This window comes from Oncorhynchus masou, chromosome 26 (assembly GCF_036934945.1).
Source record: "Oncorhynchus masou masou isolate Uvic2021 chromosome 26, UVic_Omas_1.1, whole genome shotgun sequence".
Lineage (NCBI taxonomy): Eukaryota > Metazoa > Chordata > Actinopteri > Salmoniformes > Salmonidae > Oncorhynchus > Oncorhynchus masou.
In genome coordinates, this window is record NC_088237.1 from 2,572,329 (window position 1) to 2,589,038 (window position 16,710).

General features: G+C 40.8%; 1 protein-coding gene across 2 annotated transcripts in view; it reads right to left on the bottom strand.

Annotated features, from left to right (window-relative positions):
* Nucleotides 1–929: 929 nt before the first annotated feature.
* Nucleotides 930–16,710, bottom strand: part of LOC135514644 (collagen alpha-2(IV) chain-like) — a 92,249-nt gene continuing 76,468 nt past the window's right edge. For both annotated transcript variants that reach the window (XR_010451709.1, XM_064938107.1), the window contains 3 exons: nt 5,884–6,072; nt 5,497–5,772; nt 930–1,470 (listed from right to left, as the gene is read on the bottom strand). Coding sequence is in view for 1 of the 2 variants with exons in the window: in XM_064938107.1 (XP_064794179.1) it covers nt 1,429–1,470; nt 5,497–5,772; nt 5,884–5,916 (351 nt within the window). In the remaining variant the exon portion in view is untranslated. The remainder of the gene's footprint in view (nt 1,471–5,496; nt 5,773–5,883; nt 6,073–16,710) is intronic.

Sequence of the window (16,710 nt, forward strand, 5' to 3'; positions counted from 1 at the left end):
GTAAAAATAAACAAAAACCATTGAGTGGGCTCCTGAGTGGCGCAGTGGTCTAAGGCACTGCATCTCAGTGCAAGAGGCGTCACTACAGTCCCTGGTTTGAATCCAGGCTGTATCACATTCGTCCGTGATTGGGAGTCGCATAGGACGGCCCAGCATCGTCCGGATTTGGCTAGTGTAGACCGTCATTGTAAATAAAATGTGTTCTTAACTGACTTGCCTAGTTAAATATAGGGAAAAAATAATAAATCAGTTGGTGTCCATACTTTTCACTGATATTGTATGTAATATCGCTGACTCCACCTTTAATACATTGTTCATTTTTTCTTCAGTTGAGCAAACATTTTCCTTGATGCATAATTTTTCTCTTCTCAACGGATAGGGCTTTATCTTGAAAACTGGACTGCTGAAATGCAAAAGAATGTGGTGGAGTGGACAAATTGACAAAATACTAAAAGATAGTTTCAGTGTATTTTCATGTAATTTTATAAATATAAATATGAAATATGAATACGTATTGGGCTAAAATGTCATTATTTTCAACTATCAATGAAGATTTAAAGCCCTGTAGTATTTGAATGTAATAATAGGATTATAAAATATACTGTATCTGTCTCTTAGCAAATATAAAACAGGAACTAAATCATTTTAGAGAGCAGGGAATTCAGTTTTAAATGATGTTACATTTTGCTCCAGAGGGAACATGATAGTAATTTGAAGTGTTTCTTAAAATAATCTTGTTTGTTATACAAACTATTTTTAGAACATTTATATTAAATATATATTGTGTTATAAACACTGCATTTCTCCCCTTAGTTCAGTACATTAAAGACTACACTTGATCTACTATGAAGCTAATAACACTCCAGTAACCATTTGCAATGGCCTAAACACTGGCAATCACACACACATGACACTTGGAAATTAGATGCATTTATTTAACCTTGAAACAGTCCACATATAATACTTAAGACTACTGGTTGCTTAGAGGAATTATTACTGAAAGGCTTCTCCTATAAGGATTACGTGTACTGACAGAAATCATATCAAATTGTTTACGAAGATGATCAAATCAAATGTATTTATATAGCCCTTCTTACATCAGCTGATATATCAAAGTGCTGTACAGAAACCCAGCCTAAAACCCCAAACAGCAAGCAATGCAGGTGGAGAAGCACAGTGGCTAGGAAAAACTCCCTAGAAAGGCCAAAACCTAGAGGCACCAGGCAAAGTGGGGTTCCAGTCCTCTTCTGGCTGTGCCGGGTGGAGATTATAACAGAACATGGCCAAGATGTTCAAATGTTCATAAATTACCAGCATGGTCAAATAATAGTAATCACAGTGAACAGATAAGGGTTCCATTGCCACAGGCAGAACAGTTGAATCTGGAGCAGCAGCACAGCCAGGTGGACTGTGGACAACAAGAAGTCATCATGCCAGGTAGTCCTGAGGCATGGACCAAGGGCTCAGGTCCTCCGAGAGAGAAAAAGAAAGAAAGAAAGAAAGAGAGAATTTGAGAGAGCATACTTAAATTCACACAGGACACCGGATAAGACAGGAGAAATACTCCACATAAAACAGACTGACCCTAGCCCCCCGACACATAAACTACTGCAGCATAAATACTGGAGGCTGAGACATGGGGGTGGTCTTGGGGGTGGCTCAGCACCTGTGATTGTTTCAGTGATGTTGGAGAGTCCCATGTTTAACCTCTGATGTGCCTCTAATGTTAAGGGAGTAACCACACATTGAGAGAGGGGAGGGAGAGGGGTTTGGAGAAGAACGCTCCTTCCCTTTTCAGAACCAAAGTCAGTCAGTCAATCAGTAAGCAACTCAGAGCCACTTCTGACAGACTGGTTATATACTATCAACTGTTTTCAAATCTACACATTTACACCCGCAGCAATCCCATTGGCACAGAAGAGGGTCTCATTATGTTAACCACATGAAATGACTCAGGGTATATGATTCAGTGATGTGAAAACGTTCTGAATGTTGCATATAGAAATAGAATGAATAGAGCTGAAACGACTCCCTATGTTATCTGGCAGATAATCACTTTTCTGTGAACATTCTGTGATGTTACATCCTTATGAATCTCAGGCTTCCACAGCGAAGCTCTCTCTAGTCCAACAGTACATAAGCTGTGGTGGATTCTCTCAGCTCTGTTTATAGGGGGCATTTAACAATAGTTATGTTCTGTTGCCCTCTGACATTGGTTATGTTATGAGACATAAAAGTTAAAAAAGAGACTCGGGTGACCACAATATTCTCATTTACCCCAAAATGACCTTAGGGTACAAATGTAACCAGACAGCAAGGGTATGTCTGCACCGAGAAATGGAGAATGTTGAGATGTATGGGAAAAAACGATCCCTAGACATGTTACCCTTTCTCATCACCATAACGAACATGATATAAAATAGAGTTGGTCCAAACCAAATAGAGTTGATCTCAAACTGCGATAGTCGGGGGGGGGGGGGGTGGTGGTACAGGTTTTTGATCCAGCCCAGCAGCAAAACACCTGATTCAACTTGTCAAAATCTTGATATGATTACTTGAGTCAGGTGTGTTACTGCTGGACTGGAACAGAAATCCCCACATCGGGCATTGCATCCCCACATAAGATTGTCAGTCTGTGAAAGAATTATACATGCGAGTTATGTGACCTGCACAGTAATGCGACCCCATGCTTTTCGGTTTTATTATTTTTCTCCTCTCGTCCACAGCCTACAAATACTTCCCAACATTGTGGCCTGAGTCTATCATTTGACAACATAATATTCTTCTTCTTTGGAGAAATACCATGCATTCACAATAATTCCTACCTAAATAAATACTCTTTTTACCTTTATTTAACCAGGCAAGTCAGTTAAGAACAATTTCTTATTTTCAATGAGAGCCTGGGAACAGTGGGTTACCTGCTTGTTCAAGGGCAGAATGACAGATTTGTACCTTGTCAGCTCGGGGGTTTGAACTCACAACCTTCCGGTTACTAGTCCAATGCTCTAACCACTAGGCTACCCTTCCGCCCCGCACATTTCACATTTACAGTACAAATATAAAGTAATCCTGTTCTTTCAACAGTGCGAACATATTTACATACAACAGAAAATAACGGACAGGGAAACATTTACAGACTGTTGAAAATTTCAGTCTTACACACTGTTATACACATGATAATGAAGTGTCCTGAATACTGAGTGTGTTTGTCTGTGTGTGTGTTAGTAAAGATTAATTGTGTTAGTTTGGGTAGTGTGTTGAAGTCAAGACATGAGGCTGAATGTTCAGACATGACGTAGTAGATCAGTGTAAGAAAAGAAAAGACAAGCGCTCTTAAAATGGGTGAATTTTTAACCATTACCTCGACAGCCAATGTGTGTGTCTTAAGTTATTTTACAGAATTCTTTATGAAGACCAAGTGAAAGGAAGCCCAATTAAATAATGAGGAGGCCGATAAAGGTGAGGACTGAACTGAAGGAATAGACCACTTGTTTCTATAAACGTGTACCATCTAAACTAAAGCATGGTTGAAAAAACTATACAGTTTACAGATAATAAAGTAGATACTATACTGCTTTTAGAATTATTAAATGAATGGGTATTCAGGTATGAGAATGAGTCAGCTAAGTGAGTGAATTGCAATCTTGTGGTAACAACAAACTGGCTTAGGGAGTGGTACAGTCAGGTGAGTGACAGGCACTTATAATAAAGATTGACAACAACAAGGTTCAGTGGTAATGGACAGTCTTGCTGGACCAGTGGTAGTGTGTGCTGTCTACCAGAGGAAAGAGAGGAGGATGGGCAGAGAGGGTGGGGGACAATAACTGTGACATGTTGTAGTCTATAGCCTTCTAAGAAGGTGGTATTGTGTTTCAGATGATGTGGACATGATACCAAGGTACTATAAAATATCAAAATAGAAGGACATTAAGATAGTGTTTGTTTTAACTTCTACATTTTTCGTTCAAATCACATTGTATCTTAATGTCTGCTTAAGAATCTATATAACAGGACAAACAACCATCTATCAACACTGTCAACATGACAAAATGACAGCTAGAGACATAGCCTACTGTAAGTAATAAAAAAAAGCACCCGTGTCAGATCTGTGTGAAACAATATATCTGTATGGGATTCTTAAAGTGTCCCCCCTTATTTCTCCTTCAAGTGGACCAAACATTTGGGTTGTAACAAAGTTTACACATTATGCTTTGGTGAACAGTGCACAGACCTTTTTGGCTTAGATATATTGTTTTGATCCGGTCTATTAAAAAAGCAGTTTAACAGGTAGTCAATATAACTAATTTGGTTGTTATTATTTTGCATGTTAGATTCTTACGTTGGTTAGATTTGCGCTAGTGGACACCTGCATAGCGATTGTTTTGGTGGTGTCGGAGGTGGAACTGAGGTAAAGCTGTTAAATCCACAAGCGGCTCCTTCCATTACCTTATCGCGGACACTGCCATTTGACGCAATGAATCACCCAAATTCCTAATCTTACAAATACCATGCAGCTGCGTTAGAATTTCCTATAGCCGTGTTAGTTTAAACACTTTGTGTGATGTAATATTATCAACATCTCGAGTAGATTGAGAGGTTAAATCCCCCCCCATCCAAATCAACATGAAAACATGCATAAGCATACACTTTCGCCATTTTGAACTTCTAATGCAGCAGGGATAATAAGGAAGGGATTGGGTTGTGACACACAAGAGCAACCGCTCACCTATTTGTCAGCTCATACTGCAGTTACACCTCCAACACCAACAAAACAACATCAATGTGGATATCTACTAATGCGGGTTAAGGCTTGATCTGATTGAATCAAGGCCTAACTGAGTCGTGTTCATTAGGCACCAAACAGAAGAAAACAGAACAGGAAGAGACTACATGGACTTCTTCAATCAAAAATGCTTATTTTTGCTTTCTACTTTAAAATGTTTTCTGTTGAGTGCTCTAATAAACACAACTGTGGCTTTGGTGGGTGACAAGAAAATGTCATAGGCTTTGGGAGGGTCCTATAGCCTCCAAGAGTGTGAGGACCACTGTTGTATGTGAAAACACAATAACAATTTCAGTGTCTGTATGTAATTGCGATTGCTGCAGAATTAATTGCCTCATTGAGGACATTAACGTTTTCTGAATCTGAATGTCTGATGAGCCACATTGATGCTTGAAGCCATTCTGTTTGTTGTTGACTAGGGAGTTTCAAGCGAAAGATAATCTGACACGTAAAATTAGGTACTGAAACCTGGAAACATAATAAACAAATTAAAAGCTTTCATCCAAGTTACAGATTTCAGGAGAAAAAAGTTACTAATCTAGAAACTAAAACTGAAAAGAATTCAGTTGAAAAAAATCAGAAGGATAGTTGATCAAGTATGTTCATTGGATGAACTGTTACAACAAAACACTCACACGCACACAAACACGCATACACACACATACACACAGACATGCAGAGACACACATAGACACACTCACATATAAACTCACCATGAGGAAGGAGTATCCTACCCACAGACTCCTCCAGTTGGGGGGACAGAAGGGGTTGCTGTTTTCTTCGCTGTGAACTGCCACAGCAGGGGAGGGTGCCTCACACACTACGCAGCGGCTGATGTGCTGCTGGATGTCCTGGCCCACAGGCATCATGGGCACTGCCGCTGTGGTAGACAGCCAGTAGGACTTGTCATTGCAGCTGACGTAGTCACACATGCCCATTTTACAGTAGGAGAAAGGCATGGTGCTGAAGAGACGCATACATGACCCGGCCTGACCGAGGAAAGAGGAAAATACATGCCTGGTTACCGGTTACAATCACACTCACACACACACAGGTGCACAGATGAGCACACACACAAACAGTATTGTAGACTAACGTACCGAGGTCCTGTGTGTGGGCTTTCTCTTGGCCATCCAGGTACAGCAAACTGTAGCCAGTCCACAGTTGTGTCATGTCTGCTGGACAGGAAAGAAATGTGTCTGATTGGCTGTGCATCACCAACAGGAAGCCAGAGTTAAAGGTGGTGGTGGGGCCTGGGCTGCCGGCATCTCCCGATCGGCCTGGGGCTCCTACGATGACAGACAGTAAGAGACAAAGAGAAAATGCAGGCGGAAAACATGGATATGTAAGGGATATTTAGCTACTCTTAAAGGGAGCATAATAGTGAATAATTGTTTTGCTTTTTCAAAGGAATGTGATTCAATCAATCAATTAAATGAATTCACAAACTACAGCCGTAACCCGCGTTAACTGACAAACGCGTAATTACACTCAAATTGAAAATTATTCAAATAATAAGGATTTATATCAGCATAAATGAGGTGTAAGTTACATCACACATTCCAATGTAGGAACTTGTAACACAGCTGAATGGGATTTCTACTTATGTGACTTGGCGCATCCATTGGCAATGTCCACGACAGGTATAACGCCAGGGGTTGTCAAAGGAAGTGACAGTTGAATCCTTATGCCAAAATTCAATAAAATTGGCAACCCACATTGCTTTTAGTGGGTGTCTGAGGTGTAACTGCTGTCAAACCCCGGACATTGCCCTGGGATACACAGTAGAAATCCCATGCAGACTCGTTACAAGTTTGAACACTGGAATGTGTGATGTAATCTTCACCTCAATTAGGCTGATATAAATCCCTATAGTTTTGTTTAATGATTTTACATTTGAGTGTCATTACTTCTATACGGTTTACACTTTTTTGTTCTTAACTTCTAACATGGGTGGGACATAAGCACAGGTGTGATTTCGTGACAATGATCACAAAAGCAGCCACTCACCGATTTGACAGCTCTAACACAGTAACACCTCAGACACTGCCTAAACAAAATAAATGAAAAGCTATGTCGGCTAACGCAAATTACTGCAGATCTGATTGAATCCTGGACTTATATTTTGGGTTCTGATTGGGTACGACAATTGAACTAAGCTCATGAGGTATATATTTTCCAAGAATAAATGGGTACAGTATATAATAAGGGCTCACAGACCCTGTTCCTGGAGAGCTACCATTCAGTAGGTTTGCACAGCAACCCTCATTTAGCGCACCTGATTATAATATTTAGCTGATTGATAAGCTGAATCAGGTTAGTTACAATTGTGGTTGGAGTGAAAACGTACAGGACGGTAGCTCTCAAGGAAAAGGGTTGGAGAGCCCTGGTATATACAGTACCAGTCAAAAGTTTGAACACACCTACTCATTCAAGGGTTTTTCATTACTTGTATTATTTTCTACATTGTAGAATAATAGTGAAGACATCACTACTTTGAAATAACACATATGGAATCATGTAGTAACCAAAAAATATATTTTATATTTGAGATTCTTCAAAGTAGCTACCCTTTGCCTTGACAGCTTTGGACACTTTTGGCATTGATGATGGGGGGACCCCCAAAGCTCCTCTCAATGACTATTCAATGACTTCCAATAAACTGAAAAGGAGAAACTTTTCATTTCAAACTTTTATCCATTTTTTTTGTATTATTCAAATCACTTCAGGCCCGATTCAGTTGTGTTGCCCAGGAGAGAGAGGAGCTTCGGGGATGATGGGGGTCCCCCCATCATCAATGCCAAAAGTGTCCAAAGCTGTTTTTACAATGGTAGAGTGGTTTCTATCCTAAGCTGTCAATTATATGCATATTCTAGCATCTGGTCCTGAGAAATAGGCGGTTGACTTTGGGAATGTTATTTTTCCAAAAATAAAAATAGTGCCCCCTTGTTTCAAGAGGTGAAAGTTACATATTTCAAAAAAATATTTTTGAATTTCGCTCGCTGCCTTTTCAGCGGAATGTTGTCGAGGGATTCCGCTAGCAGAAAGCCTGCACTAGAAAGGTTAAATAAAGGTTTAAATAAAAAAATATTCACTTGTGAAGGATGCCCAGCTTAAGGCAAAAAACAGCCACTTTTTCAAATCCTAGTCGCACACCTCATGTAACCTAGCCCATACACCTATGTTTTGATAAGGTTTGTATCAACTAAAGTGGCCAAATAACTTCTTAAAATGACACATATTAATTTCCATTACAACGAGTGAAGAGCCTAACTGGCATACATATGCAGCGCGTATAAAATGCACTTTTAAAATGCACCTTTATAAAGATGCATAATCGTATTTGCAATCACTTTTGAGAATGTTGTTTTCCTGTTATTGCACTGATAATGTGAAGAAATAGCCTAATAGTTTACCAACATTTTAAGCTAAACGTTCTGATCAGTTTTTTTATGCTAGTGGTTGTATTAATTTAGGATCTATCGCATCCCACAACTGTCCAAGACTATGTTTTTTATATTTCTTTCTAGTGCAGAATAGAATAGGTCAACTTTTGTACTGCGTGGGATAGTAGATTAACATAGGCTTGTGCTTTTGCTGTTTCTTAGGCCTACTCATCTTTTTGGTTGACAAAAAGTAAATGACAGTTCTTCCAATATCTCGGAATTGGATAACGATGCACACAGTTGCGTCCCCATGTCTGTCTTCACTTGTACCCTGTGAGAAAGACCCAATCACGTAATGGAGAGCCATGTGAATGAGAGGTGCTTCGACATGCAGCCAGGAGAAGGGAATTATAAGTATTATACTCAGCCCAAGGGCACAATGGCCACTGCCCCAAAAGGCATGGATTTTTTAGGGGGAATTACGAACACAAAGGAAATGCAGCTGGGAAATTCAAGGCATTATCAAGTGCTTGTAAAATTGTGAATGAGAGACTGATGAAGTGTGTACAGCCTGCGCAAAAACACAAAGCAGAGCTCATGCCTTTCATGCAACTTTTTTCAAATCACCCTTAGAGTCGCATCATGCAGCCTTCGAATGTATAAAAAAAATCTAAACATATATAGCCCAACATTTGTATCACAACTAAAGTTTAGAAATAACTCTAAATTAGGCATATACTTAGGAGTACCTGTTTCTTTGTTAACCGCTCTACACAGAGCGGTTATAGCCGTATGTGCACACTCCTTCAAATGGTTTGGAGAAAATATCCTTTCTATTTTATTCAGCTATGTTCAATTGTATACTTCATACTACAAAATAATGCCACGGAATTCTAAGCAAATCTTGTCTGCTTAATGAACTAGTATAACATACTCAGAGTATGCTATTCTGTTCTTCTGAAACATATTACGTGTCTAAAATAAATAATCGATTTATTGTCATGGTGTAGGCTATATTACATTGATTTATTAAAGTAGATTGTAGTCTATGTAGTCTAGCCAGGAGATGCTAAATGTTTTGATGTTAATTAACGGTCAATTACTGTGAGACCAACAGTTATTTGCTTGACAATCACCGGCTCACAAAATGTCATGGCCGCCACAGTCCTAGTCACTACTTGGAACCAACAAACGCCCTATAATATCTGGCCCTCTGCCCTCCCTAAATCATGGAGTTGAATGGTCCAGCAGACTTTTAGCTCTCCATAACTGGCTTCGAGGCTATTGCAGCTCTGTGAGTGTAACAATTATTGACAATTTTGCTACCTTCTGAAAGCAAAGCTCTTAATATAAGGAGGATGTGATACACCCAAATAATTTGAATTCCAGGATTCTTTCACAACATTATAAGGCTGCGTTGAGACAATGCTCTATCAATGATCCAAGTCTAGTTTATTTAATCCCTACCATTGTGTCACTGAGTTGTCATAATGCTTCGGCAAATATACATTATCTCAGGTGCATTGGAAGATGAAATGTAAGTTACCTAATTTATGTCCCTCTTACTGCCCTGAATGCCTCTGCTGATCAAGGCCATCAGCCACTAACATTGAGTGGCTGCTGCCAACATACTGACTCAACTCTAGCCACTTTAATAATGGAAATTGATGGAAAAATGTATCACGAGCCACTTTAAACAATGCCATGTTTACTTACCCTACATTACCCATCTCATATGTATATACTGTACTCTATATCATCTACTGAATCTTTATGTAATATAGATATCACTAGCCACTAAACTATGCCACTTTGTTTACATACCCTACATTACTCATCTCATATGTGTATATACTGTACTCGATACCATCTACTGCATCTTGCCTATGCCGTTCTGTACCATCACTCATTCATATATCTTTATGTACATATTCTTTATCCCTTTACACTTGTGTGTATAAGGTAGTAGTTGTGGAATTGTTAGGTTAGATTACTCGTTGGTTATTACTGCATTTTTGGAACTAGAAGCACAAGCATTTCGCTACACTCGCATTAACATCTGCTAACCATGTGTATGTGACAAATAAAATTTGATTTGATTTGATCCAACAGATATTGTATGCAGTAATCATTTGGCAATGATTAAAGTTATTTGTCACGTGCGCCACATTCAACAGGTTCAACACATTCAACCTTACCGTGAAATGCTTACTAACAGGCCCTTAACCAACAATGCAGTTAAGAAAATATAGTTAAGAAAATATTTACTAAATAAAAAGTAAATAAATGCGGGAGTACAAGTTAGTTGAGATAATTTGTACATACAGGTAGGGTTAAAGGGACTATGTATAGATAATAAACAGCAAGTATCAGCAATGTTAAAGCAAAAGGGTGTTGGTGTCAATGGAAATAGTCCAGGTGGCCATTTGATTCATTGTTCAGCAGTCTTATGGCTTAGGGGTAGAAGCTGCTAAGGAGCCTTTTGGATCTAGACTTGGAGCTCCGATGCCACTTTCCATGCGGGATCAAAGAAAACAGTCTATGACTTAGGTGACTGGAGTCTTTGACAATTTTTTGGGCCTTCCTCTGACATCGCCTAGTATAGAGGTCCTGGATGGCAGGAAGCTTGGCTCCAGTGATGTACTGGGATGTACAAATTAACCTCTGTAGAGCCTTACGGTCAAATGCCGAGCAGTTGCCATACCAGGTGGTGATGCAACCGGTCAGGATGCTCTCAATGGTGCAGCTGTAGAACTTTTTGAGGATCTGGGGACCCATGCCAAATCTTTTCAGTCTATGAGGGGGAAAAGGTGTTGTCAACTTTCTTGGTGTGTTTGGACCATGATAGTTTGTTGGTGATGTGGACAGAGGAAGGAATCTCTCGACCGGCTCCACTACTGCCCCGTGGATCTGAATGGGGGTGTGTTCTACCCTCCTTTTCCTGTAGTCCACGATCACCTCCTTTGTCTTGGTCACATTGAGTGAGAGGTTGTTGTTCTGCCACTACACTACCAGGTCTATGTCCTCCACCCTATATGCTGTTTAATCATTTTTGGTGATCAGGCTTACCACCATTGTGTCGTCAGCAAACTTAATGATGGTGTTGGAGTCATGCTTGGCTATGCAGTCGTGGGTGAACATGGAGCACAGGAGGGAACTAAGCATGCACTCCTGTTGTATGAAAATTGAAGTGGGTCTGGGGCTTCTAGGATGATGGTGTTGATTGTGAGCCATGACTAGCCTTTCAAGGCACTTCATGGCTACCGACGTGAGTGCTACGGGGTGGTAGTCATTTAGGCAGGTTACCTTCGCTTTCTTGGGCACAGGGACTATTATGGTCTGCTTGAAACATGTAGGCATTACAGACTCTGTCAGGGAGATGTTTTTAAATGTCAGCGCATGCTCTGAGTACATGTCATGGTAATCCGTCAGGCCCCACAGCCTTGTGAATGTTGACCTCTTTAAAGGTCTTGTTCACATCGGCTACGGAGAGTGTGATCACACAGTTGTCAGAAACAGCTGGTGCTCTCATGCATCCTTCAGTGCTGCTTGCCTCGAAGCGAGCATAAAAGGCATTTAACCAATCTGATAGGTTCACGTCACTGGGCAGCTCACGGCTGGGTTTCCCTTTGTAGTCCGTAATAGTTTGCAAGTCCTGCCGCATCCGACGAGCGTCAGAGCCGGTGTAGTAGGATTCTATCTTAGTCCGGTATTGACACTTTGCCTGTTTGACGGTTCATGTGAGGGCATAGCGGAATTTCTTAAAAGCGTTATTGTCTCGTTCCTTGAAAGCGGTAGCTCTAGCCTTTAGCTCAGTGCGGATGCTGCCTGTAATTAATGGCTTCTGGTTTGGATATGTTTGTACGATCACCGTGGGAACGGCGTTGTTGATGCACTTATTGATGAAGCCATTGACTGAGGTGTTATACTCCTCAATGCCATTGGATGAATCCCAGGACATATTCCAGTCTGTGCTAGCAAAACAGTCTTGTAGCATAGCAGCCACGTCATCTGACCCTTCCATATTGATCGAGTCACTGGTATTTCCTGCTTTAGTTCTCTTGTTAGCAGGAATCAGGATAGAATTATCCTGGTTTCCAAATGTAGGTCGAGGGAGAGCTTTGTATGTGTCTGTGTGTGGAATAAAGGTGTTTAGTGTTTTTTATCATTTGGTTGCACATGTGACATGGTGGTAGAAATTAGGTAAAACGGATTTAAGTTTTCCTGCATTAAAGTCCCCGGCCAATGGAGTGCTGCTTCTGGATGAGGATTTTCTTGTTTGCTTATGGCCTTCTACAGCTCGTTGACTGCGGTCTTAGTCTTAGTGCCAGTTGTTAGAACTGAGGCGGTGTGCCCTAGTAGGAAGTCCACTTTGTGTACCTCACCCTGCACTAACATAAATAACACGAGCATGTCCAGCTCTGCTAAGCTTCCCAGTAAAGCATTACAAATAATCAAGCGTCCCATAACACTGCTAAAAATAGCCCACGTTAACATATGTAGCTTAAGAACCAAGGTTCATGAAATCAATAATTTGCTAGTAACAGATGACATTCATATTCTGAAACTCACTTAGATAATACATTTGATGATATAACCTTGTATTGCTACAACTGTAAGATCTACATAAGAGACAGCAATGCCAAAGGTGGTGGTATGGCTGTTTATATTCAGAAATGCATTCCTGTAAAGCCTATGAGGATCTCATGTTAAATACTGTTGAAGTAATATGGCTTCAGTTTATCTGCCTCAGCTGAAGCCCATTCTGGTGGGAAGATGCTATAGACCATCAAGTGCTAACAGTCAGTATCTGGATAACATGTGTGAAATGCTTGATAATGTATGTGATATCAACAGAGAGATATATATTCTGTGTGATTTAAATATTGACTGGCTTTCTTGAGGCTGCCCACTCAAGAGATAGCTTCAAACTGTAACTAGTGTCTGCAACCTCGTTCAGGTTATCAGTCAATATAGTAGGAAAACAAAAGCTCCAAAGGCTAGGCCTAATATAGTAGTGACTCATATGTTGTTGATGTGAAGAATATTTGTTGGCTCGTGGTGTGTAACGAGGAGCAACCACATGCTGCACTTGACACATTTATGAAACTGCTTATCCCTGTCACGCCCTGATCTGTTTCACCTGTCCTTGTGATTGTCTCCACCCCCTCCAGGTTTCGCTCATTTTCCCTGGTGTATTTATCCCTGTGTTTCCTGTCTCTCTGTGCCAGTTCGTCTTGTATGTTCAAGTCAACCATGGTTTCCCATGCTCCTGCTTTTCTATTCTTGCTTATCAGTCCTCCCGGTTTTGACCTTTGCCTGTTTTTCTGGACTCCATTCCTGCCTGTCTGACCATTCTGCCTGCCCTGACCTCGAGCCTGCCTGCCATTCTGTACCTCTGAACTGGTTTTGACCTTTTGCCTGTCCACGACCATTCTCTCGCCTACCCCTTTTGGATTGTTAATAAACACCTTGGACACCATCTGCCTCCTGTGTCTGCATCTGGGTCTCGCCTTGTGCCCTTATAATCCCAGTTACTAATAAGCATGCAACCATTAACAAAATGACTGTAAAAACTGTAAAATCCCTGTCGATTGATGAGGAGTTGAAAAATTGTATGGTTGAGAGGGATTGGGCAAAAGTCTGGCTGCACAACTGATTGGCAAGCGTACCGCAAATTGAGAAATCATGTGATTAAACTGAATAAAAATAAACTACACTATGATGTGTAGATGGATGACAAAGAATGGCAGTAAAAGCTTTAGAGCAACTTCAATGAAATTTGGGGCAAAAAGGCCAACTCGACTCCATCATTCATTGAATCAGATGGTTCATTCATAACAAAACCCACTGATATTGCCAACTACTTTAATGACGTAATTTGCAAGATTAGCACATTTAGGCATACCAAGTTTATCTGACCAAATTATGAAAGACAATGCATTGTAATTTTCAATTCCATAAAAGGAGTGTGGAAGAGGTGATTCATTTTTGTTGTTGTCTATAAACAATGACAAGCCACCGGGGTCTGACAGCTTGGATGGAAAATTACTGAGGATAATAGCGGACAATATTGCCACTCCTGTTGGCCATATTTTCAATTTGAGCCTACTAGAAAGTGTGTGTCCTCAGGCCTTGAGGGAAGCAAAAGTAATTTTGAGGACTGCCTTTTAATGGCTCAAATAGCTAACCAATTGAGTAAAGCCAGTGTATCTATGTATGCTGATAACACAACACTATACACGTCAGTTACTACAGCGACTGAAATGACTGCAACACCTAAAGGGCAGAATTTTGTTTCAGAATGGGTGGCAATGAATAAGCCAGTCCTAAATATTTCAAAAACTAAAATAATTTTTATTTGGGACAAATCATTCACTAAACCTCAACTAAATATTGTAATTAATAATGTGGAAAATGGGAAAGTTGAGATGACTAAACTGCTTGGAGTAACCCTGGATTGTAAACTGTCATGGTCAAAAAATATTGATACAACAGTAGCTAAGAGGAGAAGTTTGTCCATAACAAAGCGCTGCTCTGCCACCTTAACAGCACTATCAAGGCAGGCCTTAGTTTTGTTGCACTTGGACTACTGTTCAGTCGTGTGGTCAGATGCCACAAAGAGGGACTCGCAAATGTCTCAGAACAGAACAGAATGTCTCAGAACAGGGCAGTACGGCTGGCCCTTGGATGTACACATACACATGCATACCCCACAAGACATTCAGTAAAATTGGATAAAAAAAAACAGATAAAAATACACCATATGGAACAGCAGGGACTGTGAAGCAACACAAACATAGGCACAGACACATGCATACATATGCACTATACAAACATGTACACATGGATTTTGTGTTGTAGATAAACGTCCCTTTTTCAGGACCCTGTCTTTCAAAGATAATTCCTAAAAATCCAAATAGCTTAACCTGTTGGTATTAGGGGGCAGTATTTAAATTTTTGGTAAATCCAAACATCACACCTGTGGGACAGGTACAGGATGGCAACAACAACTGCCCGAGTTATACCAGGAATGCACAATCACTCCATCAGTGCTCAGACAGTCCGGAATAGGCTGAGAGATGCTGGACTGAGGGCTTGTAGGCCTGCTGTAAGGCAGGTCCTCACCAAACATCACCGGCAACAACGTCGCCTATGGACACAAACCCACCGTCGCTGGACCAGACAGAACTGGCAAAAAGTGCTGTTCTCTGACAAGTCGCTGTTTTGTCTCACCAGGGGTGATGTTCGAATTCACATTTATCGTCGAAGGAATGAGCGTTACACTGAGGCCTGTACTCTGGAGCGGAATCAATTTGAATGTAGAGGGTACGTCATGGTCTGGAGCGGTGTATGACAGCATCATCGGACTGAGCTTGTTGTCATTGCAGGCAATCATAACAATGTGCGTTACAGGGAAGACATCCTCCTCCCTCGTGTGGTACCCTTCCTGCAGGCTCATCCTGACATGACCCTCCAGTATGACAATGCCACCAGCCACACTGCTCGCTCTGTGTGTGATTTCCTGCAAGACAGGAATGTCAGTGTTCTGCCATGGCCAGCGAAGAGCCCGGATCTCAATCCCATTGAGCACGTCTGGGAACTGTTGGATCGGAGGGTGAGGGCTAGGGCCATTCCCCCCAGAAATGTCCGGGAACTTGCAGGTGCCTTGGTGGAAGACTGGGGTAACATCCCACAGCAAGAAGTGGCAAATCTGGTGCAGTCCATGAGTAAGAGATGCACTGCAGTACTTAATGCATCTAGTGATCACACCAGACACTGACTGTCACTTTTGATTTTGACCCGACCCCCCCCCCCCCCCTTAGTTCAGTGACACATTATTCCATTTCTGTTAGTCAGAAAATGTCTGTGGAAATTGTTCAGTTCATGTCTCAGTTGTTGAATCTGGTTATGTTCATACAAATATTTACACATGTTAAATAAGTTTGCTGAAAAGAAACGCAGTTGACAGTGAGAGAATGTTTCTTTTTTATGTGATGAGTTCATGTGACTCATTTCAGGAAACTAGGTGTAAGTCGCAGGTGACTTCACACGAGAGCCGTTTGAACGTAAAACTTTTTTAAAATCAAAATGTGTTTTTTTGTCAGAAATGCCTTCTGGAACATGTGAACTTACATGTGCCTCAATAACAAACTTGTATGCCATCTGTAAATTCAAATAAAAATGGTCTGGACATGCCAAGAAATACAGCAGACCAATCACTGGATTGCGTAGTAGAACTGCAGAAGTGTTGCTCTCCACTTTCTGGACGACCGAGTTTTGAAATCAGTGGAATTAGAGTATGGTAGCTAAGGAGATGGAGAAAACACCTGTCTCCGGATTACATCTTCAAACTAAGGGCAACCATGAGAGGGAGACACATCCATCCATGATGTACAGGGGTAAGATAGTGAAGCCCGCTACATTTTCAAGTATTAGACGTTTCTAATTTTGACAGAAAGTGTTTTCATTTCAAGTGTACTGTTAGCTAGTTGATGTTACGTGCATGATATTATTATTTGTATCTCAGAGCGATTTGCT